The sequence below is a fragment of the Haemorhous mexicanus genome, chromosome 3 (genome assembly GCF_027477595.1).
Source record: "Haemorhous mexicanus isolate bHaeMex1 chromosome 3, bHaeMex1.pri, whole genome shotgun sequence".
NCBI classification, from domain to species: Eukaryota; Metazoa; Chordata; class Aves; order Passeriformes; family Fringillidae; genus Haemorhous; species Haemorhous mexicanus.
The window spans coordinates 25,447,571-25,471,219 of NC_082343.1; the positions used below are offsets into that span (position 1 = coordinate 25,447,571).

The following is a 23,649-nucleotide window of genomic DNA, read 5'->3' on the forward strand; positions in this document are numbered from 1 at the left end:
TCCCAAGGGAGAACAAATCCTCAGTTCTGTGGGTCAGTATAATCTTAAGGCTTCATGGAAGAGGAAAACCAACTTTGAGAATTCATGGAAAGTATGCCAAACTTTCCTATAAACTTGCTCATTTGAGAGCAAGTATGTTTAAATGCTGCTCTCCACCTCTTAGCATAATTCTGTCAGAATTTGAATAATTGGATTATTTTCATGGAGTTATAGACAGAGGAGGGGAAAAAAAGACAGATGCTATAAAGTGTAGAAGCCTGTTAAATATAACTCCTTTTCAGATGTTCAACTTAGTGAATGCTGTTAGTTTGTGATTGTTTCTAAGCTTGTGTGGGATACTGGTTGTATGAAATATAAACACGACCATTTTCATTGAGCGGTTGGTGGCGGTTAAAAGGCTCAGTGCACCAGGGTTTGTTTCTTTTCTTTATTTCCTAATTTTTATATATAAGCCCAGATTGTTTATTATTTTCAGTTGTTGCATAATATCATTAGTCTGGGGTCTCAAATGCAAGATGTCTCTTCCATTATTTGTTCACTTCTTTGAATTGGTTAAAGTATTTCCACAACTACCAAATGCCACTTAGCTGCCTCGACGGCACCACTGCCACGTTGGTAGCCCAGACATAAGGAACAACATTGCCTTGACTGTCCCCTTTAGACTTTGAGGGTAGTGCCCAGCAGCATGACAGCCCAGGTCACCCTGCCTTTCCTCTGCAGTTTGTAGTGCAGGCAGCATCCTGTGGTAGGTGCCAGCCCGCAGTGCTTTCCCTGCTGTGACCTGTGTGTGCCGTTGCTTTCCACGCAGCCCCTGCAGCCCCATGTTAGAGTGTGGGACTCGGTGAGCCTGGCGACGCTGCAGGTGATCGGCCTCGGCACCTTTGAGCGCGGCGTGGGCTGCTTGGATTTTTCCAAAGCGGTAAGATGGGCTCGGGCTGTTCCACTGCAGGTCCTGTGGAAGTGGGAAGAAAATCTCTGAAGATTCTCCGTGTGGTTGTCTAGCTGATCTGTTTTGGTATTAAAATCGTGTCACTAAAGTTTCTGTATACTTTATGAAAGCAGCTGACAGCTGGGAAAACAGGAAATGGCACATGTCAAACCAAACAGCGCAATAAATAAATAGCAGGCAAAAAAAAGCCTTAAGTAGAAATTGAAGTCCACGCTGGGTTTGGTGGTTTGGTTTTGTTTGTGAGGAGCTTAGTTCTTTTTATTTTGATGTTAAAAGCAAATTTGTTTGTGAGGTTTGTGAAGACAAAATTTAGTGAGTTCTGATAGGAGGGTTAACTTTTTTGCTTTCACAGCTGGAGTAGGTTTTTGTCCACCAACAGGAAATGTAAAAAAAAAAAAAAAACCCTTACATTATCTTGTACTGTTTTTTCCTGAGGAATAGCTTGTTCACTTTTTGCCTCTTCTTTTACACAGAAAATAAATAGAGGTCTTTATTACTGGACCCATAGAATTTATCAGGAAAAATTAGTAGCACATGGAGATGGACTGCTTGGCATTCAGAAAGTTCTCATTTCAAATTTGGAAATGAGTTGGGTTTGTTTTTTGGGTGTTTTTTTTTTTGTTTGTTTTTTTTTTTTTTTTAATATGGGCGTAGTTTAATCTGTAAGCTGCTACTGCATTTTTGCCAAAAGACTGAGACATATCAGACCTCCTGAAAACCCAGACTGGATTCTTGCTTTCCATCAAGGGGAATTAATATAAGTAAAAAACGGAAAATGCAGAAAAACAATGTCTGCACTATTTTGCTAATATAGGCAAAGATTTATAGGATAGCTGAGGTGGGAAGGGTTGTCTGGAGATCACCTCATGCACTATCCTGCTTACAGCAGGTTCTGTCAGAGCAGGCTGCTCAGGCTGTGGTCCAGCTGGCTTCTGGGAATCTCCAAGAATGGAAACTCAGCAGTGTCTCTGGGTGACCTGTTGAAAAGAAATTCCTGCACTCTCTCACTGCAGTTTCACTTAGTGATTAGGAGAAAGAAAGCAACTGAAAGAAATTTGCTATGTTAGATATAGTACATTTTGTGTTTCAGCAAATAACATGAAAGGAGTGCTGGCATTCCTGTCACTCCAACAAACCATACTAACCAATTTACATATTTGGATAGAGGTCTTTTTCAGCGTGAATAAGAGTGCATTCCATCATTTTTAAAGCAAGAACAAAAAACCCAGGGAATTTTTTGGGGACTGGATTTTAGTTTTTATTGATTCTGTTTTGCACTTGAAACTGAATTAGATTTCTTATTAGAGTCTCACATGATTGCTCACTAGACTGAAACAGTTTGTGTGCAATATCTACAACTGTGTGTTTACCACAGGATTTATTAAACCCCCCAAGAGCAGTATACAGCACCAGTGCTGTCTTCAGGGTTCCTTCCCACCTAATAATTCACATGTATATTTGCATATTACTACTCAGAATAGTGCTTGGGAATAATAGCTTTAGCCACTTCTATTTTCATAATTTGTTAGAGAATGATGTGCAAGAATCAACTTTATGATAATTAAAGTTTCGTCCAAATCTTACTACAAATTCCTTGAAAAAGCTGGTTTCTGCACGTATGCATCGCTAGGACTAAGTATGGTTTTAAGGTGTTTTTTTTTCTCTGTTCCTTTAATTACATGTAGCCATATATTTACCATTTTGTTGTAAAGTTGTTCAAAATAAGTGGTTTCAGTTATTTAATACTGAAGATGCTGCTCTACCTCCTCTGTAAGCACTGATTTGTTCAGAAAGTGTTACCTTGGCTGCAGTTTTACCAACTACGTGATGAAACTGCTGCTGCTTTATGACCCATAAAGAAAAAACTGTGCTTACAGAATCTGATAATATAGTTGTGTGTATGTGATGGTGACAGTTAGGAAAAAAAAAACACAAGTGGAGCTGTGTGCCTGTCCTCTAAGACCTGAGGAAAAGCAAAATATTTATAAGAATAGCAAAAGAAATCTCTTTGCTGTCAGCATGAAATTTCAAACAAGAAAAAAAAAAAAGCAAACAAAAAACCCAGCATAAAAACAAACAAAACCAGAGTAACGACTTGGTTAAATACCTTTAAAGCTTTCCTAGAATGTTATTTGAAGCATGATCATTTTTTATGAGATTGTACAAAAATTTTTATCTGTCTTTAAGAAAAAAACAAAGGAAAATTTCCTATATATATTGAGGTTGTAATTACTGTATAAAGGCTTGGTTAATTTAGTGGATTTTTTAAAATACCTCTGCCCTGCCCTGTTTCTAAAATGGGTATTGAAGGTACTTTGTCAGTACTACTTTTTTTTTCTTTTTCCTTTAGGATTCTGGTACTCATTTGTGTGTAATTGATGACTCTAACGAGCATATGCTTACTGTGTGGGATTGGCAGAGGAAATCAAAAATAGCAGAGATAAAGGTAATTTTTGCACACGAACATTCTGAAATACAAGTATTTTTATTCCCATAAATACAAGTTTGTGAGACATGCTTTTGATCTTACTTGGAAACTGCAACTGTGTAATTCTGCTGGCTTGCTTAAGGGTTCCACAGAAATGTATTCTTAACTTGTTTATTGGAAGCGGTTGGAATATTGAAGGGTTTGGAATTGCATTTTACTCATCCTTAAAAGCCAATGCAAATAAAGGAAATGTCTAATGGTTTCTTAATTAAGAAAAAAAATCCTGGGAACTTAAAGAAACTAAACTGATGATTCAGTCTGTAGTTGTTTGAAAAAATAAACTACGTACAAACATTCCATATTTCAATTTTGTCTGAATCAAATTCCGATTATTGATTCTCCCTATGTGTCTCTTCTCATTTGACATCCCAAGTACTTTTGTGGATTGCAGAGGTCTGCTTTTCTGTTTCTTTTTGAAACTTTCCAAATTTCAGAGCAATGAGATGTTTTCAGAGGTGTTGCACTCAGTGCTCATGTAAAGTTCATTTCCCTGGGAATACCCAATCCTTTGTGTTTCCAGTATCAAGCAAGCAAATATTTCATGCATGTGGAACTGAGTATTTGTCTATTTTTAGAAATCATGCTCCACGAGCATATATGTCTATATCATTACAAACTTGCCATTTCAGGTAACAAAATCACGTTGATTTGACCTGTTTTCTCTAGATTATGCTGACCAATACTAACTGTATTCTACAAGTTTTAATTTATTTCTATAACAGTATTTTCATTTCCTTTTTGATATTTATGTGAAACTATTTGGCATATGCCTTGTATTTCCTGTTCACTGACATTATGTTTTGACTGTTTTTTCACTCAGGGGAGTTCCTTGGTGTTTCAGAATTGGCTAAAAATTATTTGGCAGGGCCAGCTTGCCCTACAGAACTTATTCACATCTTGGACTTGGTCTTACAGTATCTTAAGCAGCTTCCAGAGAAGATGGTGTGAGCAAAGTTGCATCCCTTGAGCTGGGATGCAAAACAAAAGCTGTTTCTTAGCTGAACTCCATCAAGGTTTTCAGTCCTTAAATTCCAAATTTTTTTTTTGACATAGCAGATTTGGTCATGTGAAAACTCTGTGGGGAACAGAATTCAATAAATATGGCTATAAACAACAATAACAACAAAAAATATTGTTTTTTAAAGTAAGCCAAAAGTTGTGAAGTAGGAAAAGTTGCTCTCAAAGATGTGGTTTAACAGCACCCGTATGTGTATAGGTCACAGAACAGCTAAGGTTGGAGGGCACTGGTGGAGATCATCTGTCCAAGCCTCAAGCCAAAGCAGGCTCACCTAGAGCAGGTTGCACAGGATCATGGCCAGGCAGGTGTTCAGTACCTCCAGAGAAGGAGACTCCACAACCTCTCTGGGCAGCCTGTTTTGAAATCCTGTAGAAAAAAATGCATTTACTCTCTTGTTTTATAGTCACTGCCTGCAGGAGATTGGAACTGTCTTCAAAGACAGTTTGGTTGAATATATATTAGAACTAAGTGAATGACCAGTCAGTTTGTTATGTTTATAGAAACTTTTGGTAAAATATGAAATACTTTAAGATGTTGGTAATTCAGTAAAAGTACATGCAGCCAGTAAAAATACAAAGGTGGGAGTTGGTGTTTCAAAGTTTTGAGTTACGCAGACTTCTCTTTTTCTTCTTTGTGAGGAGGAAAGGAAAGCAAAGAACCCGAAAGAATCTTTACAGAATTTCAAAAAGAGAATGATGGATATAATCCTACAATATTATTGTTGTCTTACTTGTCTCTGTCACAGCTTTTTTTGTCCAGAATAGCAAATCATCTTTGTAAAAACCAAGCAGAGTTTGCAATCCAAAAAAGTGTCTTTTATACATTATTCATTTTCCTTGGCAGAAGTCTTAGCTATTCAAGAGAGCTGAAGCTTTTTGTGATTTAAAAGGGAATGTAAAACCCTAATGTGTATACCGAAGTTTAATAAAGATCTCTTATGTAAGTGAAAAATCAATATATATAAAATTATATGTGCAGTCATTCAGACAGCTGACTTAGCACAGAACACTTAAAAAAGACTTTCAAGCATATGATGAGCTATCTAGTTTTACATATCTCTGTTCTGAAACTTGGGGATTTACATGTCTTTCTAGTAGTTAATGTCCTATCTGAATAAATACTATTTCTGTTATTATTTCAGACTACAAATGAAGTTGTTCTTGCTGTGGAATTCCATCCCACTGATGCAAATACCATAATAACATGTGGCAAATCTCATATATTTTTCTGGACCTGGAGTGGCAATTCATTATCAAGGAAGCAAGGGATATTTGGGGTAATAATATCTTGATACCAGGACAGTTTTAAATCAGTGGAAATCACATTTTTTGTACATTTGCTTTGTTGTTACCGTGTACTGTCTGATAGAGAGGTAAACATACAAAAAAGGGCTAAATTCTGCTTGTGTGTATGCAGGGTGTAAGAGTGTGGGTGCATTATTCTAATTAAGTAACAAGTATGAGGAATTATCCCTTTCTCTTGCTTATTTTGTTTCAGAAATATGAGAAACCCAAATTTGTTCAGTGTTTGGCTTTCTTGGGAAATGGTGATGTGCTCACTGGAGACTCAGGTGGGATAATCCTTATATGGGGCAAAACTACTGTAGAAGCTACTCCAGGAAAAGGAGCTAAAGGTAGGACATGTTTGGGGTTCATCACAGATTTTTACATAGTCTGCAGAAGACAAGCATGAAGGGTGGCATTATGAGAGGAATAGAGAAATAGGCCTGACTCAGAGCAAACACTTCCTATCAGTAACAGGTGGTACTAAAGTCCTACAAGTCCTATGAATTTGCTGACTTAAGAGCAGTATGGAATTTCTCTATAATTAATGAGACTGTGCATGAAATGAATGAAAACTACCTTATCTAAATGTTTTGCATTTTTAAAAAATGTGGTTAATCAGCTTTCCTTTGATCTGGTGATTTGAAAAAGGCTGTAGGATCAGTTTAGGGATTCTGCAGGCTGTCTTTGCCTCTTAAGGCTTATGTTGCACCATGCTTAGTCTCAGAGGAATTCCATTAAGTGGCGGAGCTGACATTAATAGGAATTGAAGTACAATTATGTGAAGTACAATTACAATGCTTAGTTGTAGCAGTTACATGATTAACAATTTCTGGTTTAGCAGACCCTCAAGTCTTGATATACTTTAAAAAAAGTAACTTTGAAATTTGAAATTGAACTAACTCTTTAGAGCAAAGCTTTTTTAAAAAAGAAAGGAAAATGATTTGTTACCCAACATATGCAGACCTGGCACAGTTGAGCCCTCATAAATTCAATGATAATTCATTTTACTTGGCAGCTTTTTCAAACACTCTGGTTTAAATTGGTATGCCAGGAAAACATTCATGTAAAAAGTACATTTTTAACAGTAAGTCTGATTTTAGGTAAATCTTTTCCTCATCTTTCAAGTTAACTGCTATGGAGAAGTAATTCAAAATATTATCTGATTACTTAATTATCTATTACTTAATTTTTAATTTCTTGTGCAAAAATAACCTTTTTTCAGGATAACTCTAAGCGTTATCAAATAGAATATTTATTTATGTTGGCTTAGCTAACGGTGAGGTTTTTAATTGGTTTATCACATTAACAGGACTTGATCTCATACTTTGTTTCACAGTGTGAGAGCACACTGATTTGAGCTGACTTGAGCCATAGGCAGAGTCAGCAGAGTTCAGCTCATAGCTGGGTGCTGTTCCACTTTTTGTCTGTGATTGCTATTTGAAAACATGCAGCACCAGAATCTTGTTTCATTTAGGTTTTTTTAATTACTTTCCAGCATCCGTTCTTTTGATGTGAAGACCCAATGAGAATGCAGAAGGCTTCTTTTGCTACCCTTGTTGTTTCATTTTCTCATCTCCTTTCATTCTTCCAAGTATTTTCCTTTGGGTAGACTGCTGTCTTGATAGATGCCAAATGCTGGTTGTACTATTTTTATGTGTGGTAGCACATATCCAGCTTTAGATATTAGGTTCATGCATCCTGGAAACTTTGCTATAAATAATTAGCCTCTTATTCCCAAAAGACTATAGACAACAAGTCTTCTAGTTTCTTTTAATAAAGTAGCTTTACTTCTTGTCTAATAATGACTTGCTAAATATTTTTTCACTCTAAAAGACAGTTTCTCTTGCATCTGGAAAAACTGTGTTCCTTTGGAAAGCAGAGAAATGAAAGCATTCTACCAGTTGTTGGTTTTGGTTTTGCCTTCACATTTTGTAGGACAGTCAATCTAAAAAAGTTTTTCTTCAGAAGGGCGGGCCCTTTGTTTTATCTTTTTATCCTGTAAGAAAACACTACCACCTTGTGTTTGCAATACTAAGAGCCTGACAGTCCAAATGTAATTATTATTATTATTATACACTTCCTTTATTCTTCTGCCTAAAGGCAGAGCTTCTCGTAAACCACAGGTAAATAAATGAGTAGTGTTCTTTCTTATTTTTTTTTTTGTGCTTATAGGAGTATATCAGATAAGCAAACAAATCAAAGCTCATGATGGCAGTGTGTTCACACTCTGTCAAATGAGGAATGGAATGCTGCTAACTGGAGGTGGGAAAGACCGAAAGATCATCCTGTGGGATCATGATTTGAATCCTGAAAGGGAAATTGAGGTAAGAAAGCAAGAGTGACAAGGAAATTACCTTGAAGAAGGTATTGGCTAGCAAGACTCTTAGTAGGGGAAGTTAGGATGCAACCTTCTGGTTGCTGTTTTTTAAGTGGATTACAATGTTTTATTATAAAAGTGTTTAAATTTTAGCCTGTAAATGAGCCTATATGAGACTTCAGTTCTCCTGTGTTTAAATTGAACAGAAATGTTAAGGGTTTTCTTTCTTCAAAACCCTTCCTTAGTTGTTTGGGGTTTTTTTAATTCATCCTGTTTGAGAGGATGTTTGAGAATATTCTTTAGTATTGTTTTTAAAAGTTTGCCTCTCTGGAGAAAGACAATGTCACCAGCATTTGAGGGTTTTAGTAGAATGTTTGACATAAGGTAAACAAGGGCTATAATACATATTGGAGTTTGGTAATAATTAATGATTAGTAAGCTATGATGAGGAACTTCTTTTAAATTTAGCCTTAACCCAGTGTTCAGTGAATGTGTCTGTTCTTTGTGATTTAGCAGTATGGCAGTGCTAGGTCAGTGAGGATGAATTGGAAAAGGTGATTTATTTTGGACTTTGAAAACTTGGGTTTTCCTTTATCTTGAAATAAAGTGTTCCACTTAAACAGTTCTTTAAACCCTGGTTTACTCCACTTACCTATTGTCCATTTGTAGTAACAATTTTTTCTTAATACTTGTGTAAGTTCAATCTAGGATTTGTTACTGCCTTGAGTCTAATCTGACATTTAGAAAACATGGCAGTGAAGGTAACCACTGACTATCATGTACAATTCCTAGCCTTAAGTAACACACTCTATTCATATTCAACAGTGTCTGTCTTCCTTTTGTTAATAATATTATGTTAAAGCTAATTTTTACATTACCAGAATCATGACAGATTGATTTTTCTATCTTCTGTTATCACTTAATGTTAGTGTATTTTCTCAAATTAAGTAATTTAGAAAACAAACAATTGCACACTGTAAAAAAATCAGTGCCTTAGAATCCAAGCTTGCAATAAACCGTCATTAAAATTCAGAATCATTGCTAACCTAAGGCATATGAACATTTACTTCAGGCTCATCAGGAAACATTAAGAAAATCAGGAAGCATTTACTGTGTGCTTTTCCAAGATTTTTCTTGGTTTTCAAAACCTGTTTTGGAAAGTAAATAGTAACTGTGTATTATTCCTTCCCTTACAAGATGAGTTGTAACGCTGTGGCGTGCATTTGTTTAGTGAATTTGACATTTAAAAGCTATTTAATTTAATTTGTAATTTTTTTCTACTGAAGTTATTAAAATGTTATAACTGTGATTGTCTTGGAATAAGATCTTGTATGCCTGCAGTGAACAAATAGATGAGGGAGATTTCAGGTCAAGCCCTGATGGAGGTTATAATAATTGGATTGTTCCTTTTTACTGGGAGAACTCCAGTTCTGATAGTGTCACTGTGCTCTGTTTGTGGCCTTTCAAGATGCCTGATGTGATTTGTCAGGTGTTTCTTTTCCCAGGTTCCTGACCAGTATGGAACGATCAGAGCAGTAGCAGAAGGAAAAGCTGATCAGTTTTTAGTGGGTACTTCACGAAACTTTGTCTTGAGGGGAACATTTAACGATGGTTTCGTGGTAGAGGTACAGGTGAGCATAACTTGTTTTTTTGAAGTATAATCCAAACATGTAAAGGTTTTCTCTGCTGGTGTGTTATGTTAAGAATCTTAATTTTTTTAATTGTTAAATCACATGTGGTTTCTTTCTAGGGACATACAGATGAACTTTGGGGACTGGCATCTCATCCTTTCAAAGACTTATTTTTAACATGTGCCCAAGATAGGCAAGTTTGTATGTGGAACTCTGTGGACCACACACTGGAATGGACCAGGCTGCTAGATGTATGTCAACCCTTTAATTTAAATATAAAGCTTGAAAATTAGAAAAAGCATTTAATCTTTGAAACACTCTTGTCCCACCTGATTGCAAACAAAAATCCTGCAGTTATGCTTTTAAAAACAGCTATCTGAATCTTTGATAAATTTGGCAAGATTCAGACATTGTGTAAGATGTAATCTGGTTACCATTGCTTGATGTCATTTTGACAAGCCAACTTGAATAAGTCTTAGTCCTTTATTCTTGTTGCAGTTTATTTCTTTTTCCCTGTTATTCAAACAATCTGAAGAGGGTATCACACAGTTGTGAAGGTTTGGCTTTAGATGTCCTTTCCTTTCTGTCATTCATTTTGTAGTTTGGCTAGTTCTCTGCTAATATCCAAGCAAAATTAGTTTTTACACAGAAATGTCAGCCTCTTACTCACAAGGTGTTCTTGCAGTGCATGTCACTGATACTCTGAGAGAAGAGCTAGCTGTCTGAGGGCTAGCATGCTGCTGATTGCTTTTTCTGGTGTCAGCTCAGCTCAGACTTCTAGGATAGCTTTGGTCTAAGGAGGGATGTTGGGCCCCAGGGCTGCGGGTGGGGCAGTAACCTGTCTGTGCTCCCCGTGCAGGAACCCGGGCACTGTGCGGATTTCCATCCCAGCGGAGCAGTGGTCGCCATAGGAACCCACTCGGGCAGGTAAACGCCTTCCAGCTGAGCTGTGATGACAAAAAGTGCAAAGGAGACACTTTCTATAGTGCACCTTATAATTGGAGTTCATTTACTTTTTATTCTTTTTGCTTGAGGTTATGGAGCCTAAAAAGCATGGCAGAAGGGGACGGAGCATCTTATGAGTGTTAGACCAAGGCAGAAGAATTGTTTGGTTGTTGTTAGGCTGGTTTGGTCTTTTTAACATGAAATGTTAAATGAAAGCCCAGATCTTTATTTATTATTTTTTTAAACTAGTTTTTTGCAGGGATTTCTGTGAGCACTCTTTATTGTCTGTTCCAATTATCATGTATTTTGATGTTATGTGCATGTTACATTTCTTTTTAAGACAGGTACAGTACAGATCTTTGTCCCTCCCAAATCAAACATACTTGTAACCTTTTAAACTGAGGTGGATAGGCAAGTGAACAGACTGGTATTTTGATTTTTCTGTAAGACAGAGTTCAGCATGGCACACTGCTGAAGTGATACTGAACTGTTCCTATTCTTCCTGAAGTCATCGTGCCTTTGCAAGCTGTCAAAGCACAAACTGAGTCTTTTTGACTTGGGCTTTTTACAGTGGGAGAAAAAAGTTACTTTATTTCATAGTCAAACTCTGGCTTGGCATCGTTTCCCAGGAAGGGAGTACCAATGTACCGATTAAAAGAACAAACAGATTGTTCATAGCATTAGAAAGGTGAGAGGAGCACATATTAAATATATTAGCCTTTTTGTTCTGTGTTTTAGTTATACCTCATGGTTGATAACGTGATGATAAAATAATGCCTGGTGCATGTAAGAAAATTGTGACTATTTTTGTGTGTTTAATTTGCCAGCTGGAATTTTTTTTTTTACCTAACCTCATGCCTAAAAATCATTTGAAGTTTGGTTTTTAGAAACTGCTGGGCATGTGCAACACCCTTAAAATTTCCTGGAAAAATGAAATGCTAAATATTTTTAGGGAGTTTCCTTCAAGATGAAGATGCAGTCTGCACTAAATTCATTAGTTACAATATCAGGCTACAAAACCAAGTTTACCTTCTAGTAAAAACCTTGCTGAGCTCTTATATATTTGATTACAATGCTGAACCTTTCCATTCTAAAATTATAAACCTTAAATTGAACTAATGCTTCTGTCTTCATTAAACACAGCAGAATATACAGGCCTAAGAGTATCTTAAATGGGTAAAAGGGAAGCAATGTCAGGCTGTGTTTCTTCAGAGTTTTTAGATGTTTTTGAACATATATTAAAGCACAAGCACAGTCATGGCATGTTGCATGGCCAAAGCATTCAGTCTGTTGCTTGCTTTTCGTTGACTTTTTTTTTTTTTCCCCTCTCCTGGAGTGTTATGCTTTAAGTTTGGCAAATTCAGTTTAAATTCTTATTTTTAATTTACTTGAAGCAATGAGTTTATACTGCGTTCAGGAAGTTTATGATGATGCCTTAGATTTTTTTTTTTACCTTCAGTAAAAAGAGTTTTCAAGCAGTTATATTTTCACCATTATATTTTAGTTTGTTCTGAAATTGTACATATAGTTCAATGATGAGTTTGAGATATACAAATGAAACTTAGTTGAAATGAGACCTGGTAAGTGTATAAGTGGATGAGAAATAAATGGAGTTGATTCAAGATAAACAAAACAGTTTTAAAATTACTGCCTATGCAGCAGCATCATGCAGGGCTTTCTGTGCCAGAAAATCTGGTCCAAGGGAGTTATTTCCCAAGGAATGAGGGCTGTATCATATATCTCGATTAACATAAGAAAAAATAATCTCAAACCCATAACAAATATTTTAATAATTTGATTAATAGCCTAAAAGTCTTAAAGCAAATATTAAACGAGACTAATCTGTTTAGAACTCAGTAATCCCAAACCTTTTGTCTGTCTGTTCTAGTGCTGCTCAGCTTTCAGCACAGAGGTAAGACAGGGACAAGGAATGGAGCACTAAGAAAGCTGAGTTTGTTGGTTAAAGTTGAGACATCAAAAGGAAACTGAATTTTGTCCCTTTTTTCCCCATTCTTGTATATTTTTTTTACTGTGGTGTGTCTTTTATCAGGCCAAACATCATGCTTTTGGTGGGTTTTTCACATATCATTTTCCATGATAAATATTCCAGTATCATTTCCCCTTTTGGGCTCTCTTCACAGGGTCTACTGGGGGTTTTGTTACCACTTCCTTACATTACCTGCTGTGGACCTGATCATCAGTTGTTTGCCAGTACTGATTCTTTCTGTGGATCCTGCTGCTTTCTGAAAAAGCACAGCTGGAAAACTAAAAAAGTTTTTTTTGAGACACTTTTCAGATCCTTTTGCCATGCTTTCATTGGTACTATTTGCAGGCAATTTGATCTTTCTGTGACTAATCATGTAGAATATCTTGAGTACTAAGCATATGAGTAATCAAAGGCACTGTGGAAAAAAAAGACTAACAAGATTCTAACAAAAATGTTAGTATTGGTAAGAAAACTGAAGGCTGAAGGGCAAGGTTAGTGTAAGGCAGAGCCACAAGGAAATAAATCAGGCAGTAGAGGCAAATCAGGTAAACATTACCTGTTTTCCACTGATTCTGTCTGTCTTGCACACAGGTTATTCAGCAGTCCCTGCCATGTGGGGTTGGTGGTTTTCTATGTGTATTTTGTTGAATTTCTTTCATGTGGCTGTCTAACTACAAGCTGGCTTAAGCCAGTGTGACCAGGCTGATTTCCAGGCGCCTAGCTGCTGGACCCTGGATGAGCACGAGCTGGAATCTTATCCCCATTCATAGAAAGCAATGTGTGACATTGTAAAATGAACCCCAGGAACACCTTTGCTGTGGAATAAATGCTCCCAGGTTTAGCAATGTTCCACTGAGTTCACTGCATGACAGAGGGTGGCATTCCCTTGCTCATTTCCACAGTGTTTGAACTTGCCATTTGCCATTAGGGATAGAAACCTGCCTGTGGCATATGTTCATGGCTGTGAGAGCAGAAGTTTGGAGCAAAGAAATTAAATTCTGAGTACAGCTCCAACATATTAAGCCATATTGACACCTTCTGTTTTCATGATCTGTGGGTATGAATACATATTTTTTTAAATGGTCATTGTCTCTGTGTTTCATTGCTCAGTGTATTTAGGAGTTGGGTGGGCATCAGACCCATTGCAAAATGCTCAGTTTCTGCCCACCTTGCACATGGTGCTGTCAGTGGCCATTTTGGTCTGTGTGCCAGTGAGTTTTTGTAAGCATCTCACATGTGCCTCATAAATAATAAACTGCAGGTTAAAAGTTATTGTTAAAGAATGAAAAATGCAATTAATTACCTTAGCTATAAATCATCCAAGCAAGAGATATAAAATAAAGTGCTAGTTTATGAACCATCGAATTCCAGTGAATGGTTGGTTATTCCTTCTTTCTTAAAAAAAATTATTCATAGAATTGAAAAGGATTGAGAGAAAAATACCAAGCTAGAATAGAATGTGTGTTTACAATGAGTACAGTAATGTTTTCCACTTAGATCTAGTACTTCTATTTTTTTTAAACTTTGCTTTATATAAAAATGGAAAGATCAGTTTTTATCTCAAAACTTATCTCCAAAATAGGGAAGTAGAATGAAATTCAGCTTAAGGCCTAATGATGATAAAATGCAGTCATATTTTCTGTTTATTGTCCAGTAGACATTTTGGTGATTATTACAGTGTTCAGGAAAGGGGGAAAAAATTGAATGGTATTCAAAATCTTTCATATATTGTTCACTGAAACTTGTCTAGCTTAGTGAACCAGAAAAGTGTTTCATTAAAAACAGATGTTCTCTATGCTGCCCTAGAGGGGCTAGCATAAGATGATGAAGGCAGGCAGCAGTTATGGCTCTTTTACTTATTTTTTTTGTTTAGTGGAAGTGATACTTACTGGAATTCTCCTCTCTCTAGGTGGTTTGTTTTGGATGCAGAAACGAGGGATCTGGTTTCGATACACACTGATGGCAATGAACAGCTTTCAGTGATGCGCTACTCAGTAGGTAGGCAGACTTGTGCAGTCAGAATAATTCTGATAAACCAGATGGATGTTCTGTTGAATAATGTTAAACTAGTCCCCAGGCATTAGAAAAGGCACAGCTTTGAAAAAATTGTTTCAAATGCTTAATGTGTATCTGAGGATTTGCTTACGGATTTGTTTATGTGTACTAAATCCTGGAATTTTGTAACTGCAAACATCACCATCACCTTTCTCAGCCTTTTCTTCATGTTGGACTCTGCTGTCATAATAAATGCTAGCTTAGGTCCCCCAAAAGAAGTTCTCAAATAGTTGAGAGGTTAACAGAAGAGTCTGTAAAGAGCTTAACATTTCAGTGATACTTTAATATCCTTTTTAGTTAGTTTTCAAGTTCATTAATGCAGACCCATAAAACTAAACTCATGTCTGTCTGGAAGTCAGAGCTGTTTGTGAAGTGTTTGTTCTGGGATTACGTGGAGTCCAAACCAGTGTTGAGTCTCCTCTTCAGACATAATATGACAAATAGTCAGAGGCTGACTCCTCTCTGTTAAAACAGGATGGAAGAACATGCTTGTAAGTCTTTTTCTTGTTTGCTTTTGGCTCACATGCAATGTCAGCGAGCAAAATGTTCCTCTGATGCTGCCACATGTGCCAAGCACCGCAATTTATTTTAAATCACTGATGTTCATTGACACTTGAAAGGTGTTTGATTGTGATTTGTGGCAGCTCTTGTCCACATATATTTTTTTTAAAGGGAGCCAAGATAAAATAGAATAGAAAAAGGCTTATAATTTTTGAAAATTCCACATCTTTGTATGTTTAGTGTTGATTTATTTGCAGTCCTCACCTCCAAAGTTAAGCTATCCGTAGACTAAATACTCTTCTGCATTTTTATGGTGCATAAAAACTCATGTCTGCCTGCTGTCAACAGCTTTCAGAAATCCAGTGCAGTCTGAGGGTTTATATCCTGTCCATTGAACACTTATTCTAAAAAAAAGCAGAAGTGGAAGAACTTGTCCAAAAAACATAGCCACAAAGTAAACAGATACAGCTGAGAAGAAACATAGTGTAAACTGTTATGAATCCTTCAGTACAATTCATAAGGAGTAGTTTAACTGAGATTATTGTCTTAGCAATAAACCTGAAATAATTAAAGTTCACAAAACAAGCGTTCTATTTGTTTATATCAAATATTCTGTGTTGCAGATGGCACCTTGCTTGCAGTTGGATCCCACGACAACTTTATTTACCTCTATGTAGTAACAGAAAATGGAAGAAAGTATAGCAGATATGGAAAATGCACTGTAAGTTTTGGAGCATGAATGATCATTTACATGATTATTACATCTTGTACATGCATTTTGATGTTATACATCCATTTAGATGTTAAGCAGTGAAACTCTTTCCAGATTCATGTTTTCCTCTTTTGATTATATGTTTTATAGGATTTTTTCCAGTCTCTCATGGCTACTGCATCTCTTAGTGTGCAGTGATCACTTTTGTATCAGATATGACTAGTTTATTAGATTATTGCCTTCTTTCTCTGAAATGGGAAATTATCAGTAAGATGGAGAAATGCCTTGTACCTATATCCTGAAACTTGTTCAAGGAAAATATTACATTGTTTGGGGATATTTTCCTCCTATTGGTAAAGTACTTCTTGAACCAACATAATATTAGGGTGGTGTAATTCCATTAGCGTGTGTAGTCTTGGGGACTGCAAATATACGGTATTTTCAGTTGTAATTGTTACTACAAAATTTGAACTTGAGGGATCTGGCCCAGAGTAAATAGATCTAAATGTAGCATGGGTAGTGGAGTCTATTATTGTTACATTGGATGAGGTTGTCCCAGTGCTAAAAAGACAGACTATTTTTCTGTAAGTGTTTAGTTATTTAACATTCTGGCCTTAAGTTCAGCTATCTTTCAAGGTTAGTGAAAATATTTACATTAAGAAGAAGTGAAACTTAATGAGATTTGCAAATTATGTCATAAGAATAGTTTCACCTTTGAAATGCGACACACACTAGAGCACTGGGGTCAGATCAGCCTGTGTGCAGCTCTTGTGGGGGTACAGGGCTGCCAGGCAGGCAGCAGCACTGGGTTTGCCCCATCCCTGCAGAGCCCACAGGGAGCTCAGACAGGGCCCCAGTGAAGCTGGTGGGGGTGGCAGTGAATGTCTGCACCTTTGTACAGCATCTCACCTCAACACCTTTTTTTTAACCATAGAGTATAAAATCACTCAGAGACAGCTAATCCTAACATACGTAATATTTTGTGTTCTCTGTATTTCAAGGCCTTTGTCAGCTCTTTGAAGATATTTGAGATCATTTATTTCTATGCATTATGTATGTGGAGAGAGCATATTGCAATTTAATCCAACATCTGGATGTCCCTCTATCCAGCTGCCTTGGCAGGAAAGAGATTTGTAAAAATTGGTGTGGGAGAACTGAGCATTGTTACACCCAGGCAGAAGTGTCAAAGCAGGTTTCTGTTATGCTTTTCCTTTCGGTGTGAGTGACTGCATGTAGAATACAGAATCAGCAGCACGGTTCGTGTCGGGGCCGAGCTCCCTGACCCTCCCAGCCGGTGCAGGAGGCAGCGATGTGGAGCTGCCGCAGCTCACTGCGAGGCTGCAGATCCAATTTCACTTGCCCTGCACCTCCCCTGTGCTCCCTGCCAGCGCCCTGGCGGGCCCATACCAGCTTGATGCTAAGCAGGGAGACACCCAGGCATGCTCGGACCCGGAGCACTCTCCTGGCACTGCATCCTTCTGGCATTCTGTCATTCGGTAGCCTCACGGGTGACCTCCAAATAGTATGACTCAGTCCTCCTGGTAGTTGACTTCTGGTTGTTTCTTCCAGCTTGAATACATTATTTGAATTCTTTCAGAAGGATTTTATCTACTGAACCAGCATTAGCTGGTTCATAAGGGCTGTATGCCTGCTGTTAGTTTTAAATCCCCTCTCAGTCACAGCCAGGTATTCTGCTGCTGTTAGAGGGGCAAGTCTCTAGACCTGTGGGCCTGTTTCCACACCAAGGGATAATGTTGGCTTTGATCAGAAGTTCAGAGGAGCCAAAGCAACCATTTTGACTAGTGCAGCTGTTTTTTGAGGGCTCCAGCTATGCAGTCAGCAGTGTGAAGGTGTGGGCTGGGGCTGAACTTCCAGCGTGTCAGCAGTTCCCAGGTGGCTGCTGCTGTCTCCATTTGCCTTGCATCAGAGACACCTTAGCAAAACAGGAATAACTGCTGGGCATTTACGCAGAGGGCTGTGGGGTGACAGTCACAGAGTGGCTTCAGACAGCCACTCTGAAGTATTTGGTACACTGAAGTGATTAGTGTGCCTGTCCTAGAGGCTGTGGGCATTTTGAACCTTGCACCACTGAAGTCTGAAACAGATAAACACTGCCTACGGAGAAAGGAGTTTCCATTTAGTCAGATAGTTTTCATAGCTGGTAGTAATATGAGTCATTCATTGTATATAAAGGTACAGAAAAGGAGAGAGTAAAATGTTGCCTTATTGGTGGCCAGCTACAAAAGAAAGATTTTAATAAGAAAACGGGATCCTCCTATTGCAAATATGATAACAATGTTGTTCTCCAGTTCATCATTTGGTGATCACTTGTCTGGAGGGATTTTGCAGCCTGGAGCCCCCTGGCCAATTGCTTTGTTCCCTCCCTCCACCACCCCCAGGAATTTTAACAGCTGCCAAATGTCTGTCAGGATTTAGTAAATGACTGACCAACTCTTTTCCATGTTGGAGTTCGATTGCAAATTGGAAGACTTGGAATATAAGGGAGGGAGAAAAAAATCCTAGCCAATTGTGCACTTTTTTTTTAGTACCAGGTTTGCATGTCAGTATCATATGTCTCACCCATGACTGCAAAGCAGTTATGTCAATACACAGTTCCTCTGCTTGAGGCAGAGACTACTGCATAAGTAAACAAATCATAAAGGCCAACTTTTCTCCTAAATGGTTTTGCAGTCTCTCACAGAGGACCTGGGAACAGGGAGATGGGACACGGGTGTATTTCTACATGTAATTCTGGAAGCAATCAGGATCTCTTAGACTCCTCTGTTGAAGAAACTGGCGTGGTGGGTGGTACAGCAGCCAGTGCGGAGCTTCTGCATGACCCTGGCGTGGCTGCTGCAGGCTGTGCCAAGAGACCTTCTGGGGGGCTTAGGGACATCTTGTTCATTATGCCCACTGAGGGAGGGACATAGATTGACATCTGTCAGTTTGTTTCCTAGAAGAATGACTATGAAAGGGAGAAAATAGATGGTCTTACAAGGGGAAAAGGAGCAGTAAGAAGAGTGGAAGAGGAAGAGTGACATGGATGTCACTTCTGTTAATTTGCTGCCCATGATTCCTACCTTGTATAAATCTGTGGCTTCTCTAGAGCCTTTCATAGCTTTATTATTACTGTTATTATTACTCTGAGCTCCCTCAAAAGAAGTTTGTGCACAGAAAAAATACTCTGTCCAGCTGTCTTCTTCCTCAAAACCAAAGCCAGGTCCTTAACCCTCAGTGTGCTCTTAATAGTGATAACTAAGCAACTAGACCAAAGGGTTTTGATTCTTAATAAAGATGACCCAGTGCCTGTAAGGCAGACACCTTTCAAAGCTGGTGCTACCATGGTGCAGTGCAAAAGTCACAACAGAGCCTTTCAAGAAACTTAGAAGTATATTCTTGTAACTCCTGTCCATGATCTTGTACTTCTGCATGGTGGTTGTTAACCAAGGTATCCTAAATTTTTGGCATGAGCAGGGGTTATTTGCATGAGTGTGTATTTAATGGAAGTTATTTTAAATGGATAGAGAAATAAAGAAATCCTATCTGTCACTTTTTTGTTAGGATCTAAAACTGATCCTGTGCAAGTTGCTTGCTTTTCACCATTAGGAGCAATCTGTATGTTCCTAATTCCAGTATAAATTGGGGTTCATCCATATCTCGGCATCATGCCTTCTAGGAGTAAATCATTCTGGAGTCCAAGAGGGCCAGGCTTTACAGGGGAGAGCTGGAGAGGCAGGATGCCCAGCCTGTGTTTGTTTAGCTGTTAGGGAGTGTGGCAATGGGACTAAGGGCCTTTAAAGGCACACAAGTGAATTGCAGCCAACCTCAGGCACATGGGAAGGTGATTTTATTTTTTTTCTCTGTTAGCTCTCCCATCTGTGGGTGCAACTTCTGCTTCACTTTCAATTAAAATCAAGTGTTTCACACTGGTGTTACTGCATTCTTCCTCAGGGACATTCCAGCTATATTACACACCTTGACTGGTCCCCGGACAACAAGTATATAATGTCAAACTCAGGAGACTATGAAATACTATACTGTAAGTATGAAATTAAATACACTGGAAACAGAAATATGTATTAGCTGTCAGAATATTCAGAAAAGTGTGTTTGATCAGGACTGTACAAAATGCTTACTGACAAAGGGACTGATTTGAACTTGTGTAACCTGATATCTTGATGTTATTCAGGGCTATGTGTTACCTAATGGCAATGCCAAATATAGCTTACTTCTTTACAAGGTCATAAATCAGTTTAACAGTGTAGAATTTACAGAACAAGTGGCTCTACGACTTGATGTTGGCCAAAAGTTCTGTAGATTGAAAATAATATATACAGTTGTCTAATTAGTGTCAACAATACCAGTTATTTTGGGGGAATAAAATCAGTGGGCCGGTGCCACAGTTGTCTCCTGGGGTTTCTTGTTTGAAACATTATCTTGGCTGGTGGTGGTGAAAACTAAGAAAAGCAGTAAGGCTACTTTAATGAGTTAGTGGTGATAATGTTTTTGTGTTTGTCTTTTTTTAATATGTGAAAACATGAATGTAGCGCATAGTGGTTATGCCAGAAGTTCAGTATCAGTAGTACATATTAGTCTGTTTTAAAATGGGGGTTTTTTATTCCTCTTTTCCTATGGCTTTAACTTGGATCCGAAAGGATTGTTGGTTTTTTCCCTTTACAGGCAAGAATTGCCAACAGTTTAAATGTCTGTTGCCTTAACATATTGTTTCTGCCTGTCACAAGTTACAAATTTCAAATCTACATAGTGCAGTCTATCAAAAGGAAGTGTTGGTGCTTATAATTTCATGTATAGGGAAGAAAAGAACCGTGACCCATTATTACTGGCTTGGTGTATTGCAAGACAGTCTTTCCTTTTCTAGTTAAAAGTTGTCACGCAGTCTAAAGGGACTTCTCTGCTTCTCTGGCAGTAGTTGCTCACTGTTTTAAAAACACAGCTTCCTGAATGATTTACTGAGTTCTAGCACATCAGTGGAGCTAGTAGGAAGAAGAAATTATTATATTACAGACTACATTAAAGCATTTTGTAGAGTTAGTAGCAGGATACTCGAGTTGCAGGGAAGTGGTTTTGAGGTTATGCTATCAGAAGAGGGAAATGAGAAGTAAATGTGACTCATAAAAACTGAGTAAAGCTTCAAGTATCTGGAATTTTATAAAGGTGCTGGTCTGTTTTTGCCTCTACAATTTAATTCCAGATTGGATTTAAGGTGCATTTATTTACTGCATTAGCATCTCTTCAAAGAGCACCTATGGAAATAAAATTTTGCATTGCATAACTCATCATTCACTTGTTTTTACAGGGGACATTCCAAGTGGCTGTAAGCTAATCAGGAATCGTTCTGACTGTAAGGATATAGATTGGACAACGTACACTTGTGTGCTAGGCTTCCAAGTGTTTGGTAAGCACTGTTTAACTTGCCTTTAACCTCCTAACACTGTGCTTTCCTGGTTTTGTTTGCTTCAGTTTCTCTTTGAAAGTACACTGTTAATGATTATTGAGGGATGGTGCTGAGATCACAGACCAAAGTGACTGACCACAGTATTTGTCTGTGCTAAAGTCCACCAAGTGTTCTATAGACAATGCACAACTGATTTCTATTTAGTTCTTGAAGTTGGGGGGTTGACTCTCCCACTGTCATTTTAGGCTACCAATTATGGAGGCCCTGAAGCAACAGGCTTATATTTCAAAATGCTCACATGGCACATATGTATTCTCCTTTGTTTACCTTGTTTTGGGACGGGAACAACAGTGTTACAAGTGTAGGTTATAGTTCCTAAATTAAAGTTATGACAGCACTTTGATACCTGTAGTCAAAAGTGAGTAATATACTTTGTTTATAAAGAATAAAAATGCTTTAAAGCATAAACAGATTTCTATCTACTAGTTTATTTTTAAAATATACAAAAACAATTTTAAAAAGCTCTTAACAGTACCATTTAACAGATCTGCTTTTAACAGTACCATTTTAGACTGTGGCAAAACAGTTCAAGTTGCTTTTTCTGTAGGCAGCTCTGTTGGCCATAAATGAGGAATGCCTCTGTGAGGGGCATAAAAGTAAGGTTCAGCCTCCCAGTGAAGTTATGTGACCAGGGTGCTGAACACCTCTCTTCCACCACTGAGATCAGGCACCTGCTTCTGTTCTGGTGGAAATACCAAAAGCAAATAAATCAGCAAATTCTTTAGAGGTGGGGATTAGATCTACAAATCTTCTCTTCACAGCTACTAGGAAGTCAACTTTGAATACCAGTTTACATGCAGGATAGAAGAAAATCAGTGAAGTGTGAGTCCTTTCTGTAGCTTCTGACACCTCTCGTGTGTATTTAAGGGCTGTCCTGTGCTTAACAAGCAGGTAACCTCAAAGGATTGAGGTTGGTGTGAGGGCTAACACTGACACTCTTGTGTGGCATATTGGTTGGGTGAAGGATATTTGGTGGTTAATAACCAGGCACGATTTACTTTTTGGATACCAAAGATCTGAGACAGAATAGGAAAAATAAAGGGGTCAGAGGAGGAAGTTGACTAATTGATAGACTGCATAAATATTTCTGATTTTTTTGTAGATTGGTGTGTAGCAGAAAGAAAAAGGAGCATGCTCTTTCTGGAGCTAAATATTGTCGCTTATTTTAAGTTGGATGAAAATATTGGCTTCCATTAGGCTGAGCACTGTGAACCAGACTGTGTATTTGCAGGTGTTTTTATTGTCTGTCTGGGTGAAGTAGAAGCATCTCCTGATGCTCTGATCATGTAAGCCCAGGCTAGCAAGGAATTGGACCACAGCTGTCATTTCCGCTTGCTTTGCAACTGTGACTGCCATAATAGTGCAGCACAAAAGCCTTTTTTAAAACAGTATCAGAAGATTCAGGAGAGGCCACAGAAAGTGAAAAGCAAAACTCTGATGCTAATATTTTTCCAGGAACAAGGGAAACACTTTGTAAGGACTGCATTTTCCTTATGGAATTGGCTTGGAGCTGAAGCATTTTACATTTTTTTGCAGAGTACTTAAATCTGCCAGAAACATGGAGGTAGCAGACTATGTTACTACTCAACTTGTACCACTACGTTTGGTAGAGCAGACAGAATTAGGGCAGCAGCTCTCTGAATCCCAGGGCTTTCCCAGAAGTATCCTTTACTCCTGACCTAAGGAGGTGAGATGTGGGAGTGCAGACAGAGTTTGATTTCACATCTAGACCACTGGCTTTGTCTTTTTGACAGCTGTTAGATAGAAGCTGTTATTAGTGGCTGGGGCCAGGCTGGGCATGAGCAGCTCCCATAACCACTGTTTTGAGAAACCATTTTACTTACTGCTTTTGGAAGTGGGTAAGTCTCCTGATCCTGTCTGCTATTTCTTTTGGATTAATTCAAACTTCAACCACTCTGAATTAAGTTTAATTAGTTTCAACTACTCTCAAAATCTTAAGTGTGCCAGAGGACCTGGGCATGAAATAGATGAAGCAGATAATGTGATGGTATTCCAGAGTACAACAGAATATATTTAAACTTCCTAGCCGAGACTCATCCTGCCCTAATTTTATGCTGTCTGCTAGTCTGACACCCTTCGCAGAGTCTTAAAGTTATGGTTTGACCTCAAGCAAAGGCAAGTGTTTTCCCATTAAATCAGACAGTGCAGCTAAGCCAACCTATCAGATATTTGCTAATCTGGCTTTGACCCAAGGGTCAGCTGGCTCAGGGATCCAAGCAAGCTAGGGGCTGCTCACTGATGCTCAGGAGAGAGGGTTAAGTTT

At 38.1% G+C, this 23,649-nt stretch overlaps 1 protein-coding gene across 5 annotated transcripts in view; it reads left to right on the forward strand.

Annotated features, from left to right (window-relative positions):
• Nucleotides 1-23,649, forward strand: part of EML4 (EMAP like 4) — a 146,813-nt gene that overhangs the window by 117,689 nt on the left and 5,475 nt on the right. For all 5 annotated transcript variants that reach the window (XM_059841149.1, XM_059841150.1, XM_059841152.1 and 2 more), the window contains 12 exons: nucleotides 809-919; nucleotides 3,300-3,395; nucleotides 5,597-5,731; nucleotides 5,953-6,088; nucleotides 7,914-8,065; nucleotides 9,564-9,689; nucleotides 9,809-9,940; nucleotides 10,549-10,616; nucleotides 14,531-14,619; nucleotides 15,801-15,898; nucleotides 19,841-19,928; nucleotides 21,207-21,305. In XM_059841149.1, coding sequence (XP_059697132.1) covers nucleotides 809-919; nucleotides 3,300-3,395; nucleotides 5,597-5,731; nucleotides 5,953-6,088; nucleotides 7,914-8,065; nucleotides 9,564-9,689; nucleotides 9,809-9,940; nucleotides 10,549-10,616; nucleotides 14,531-14,619; nucleotides 15,801-15,898; nucleotides 19,841-19,928; nucleotides 21,207-21,305 — 1,330 coding nt within the window. The remainder of the gene's footprint in view (nucleotides 1-808; nucleotides 920-3,299; nucleotides 3,396-5,596; nucleotides 5,732-5,952; nucleotides 6,089-7,913; nucleotides 8,066-9,563; nucleotides 9,690-9,808; nucleotides 9,941-10,548; nucleotides 10,617-14,530; nucleotides 14,620-15,800; nucleotides 15,899-19,840; nucleotides 19,929-21,206; nucleotides 21,306-23,649) is intronic.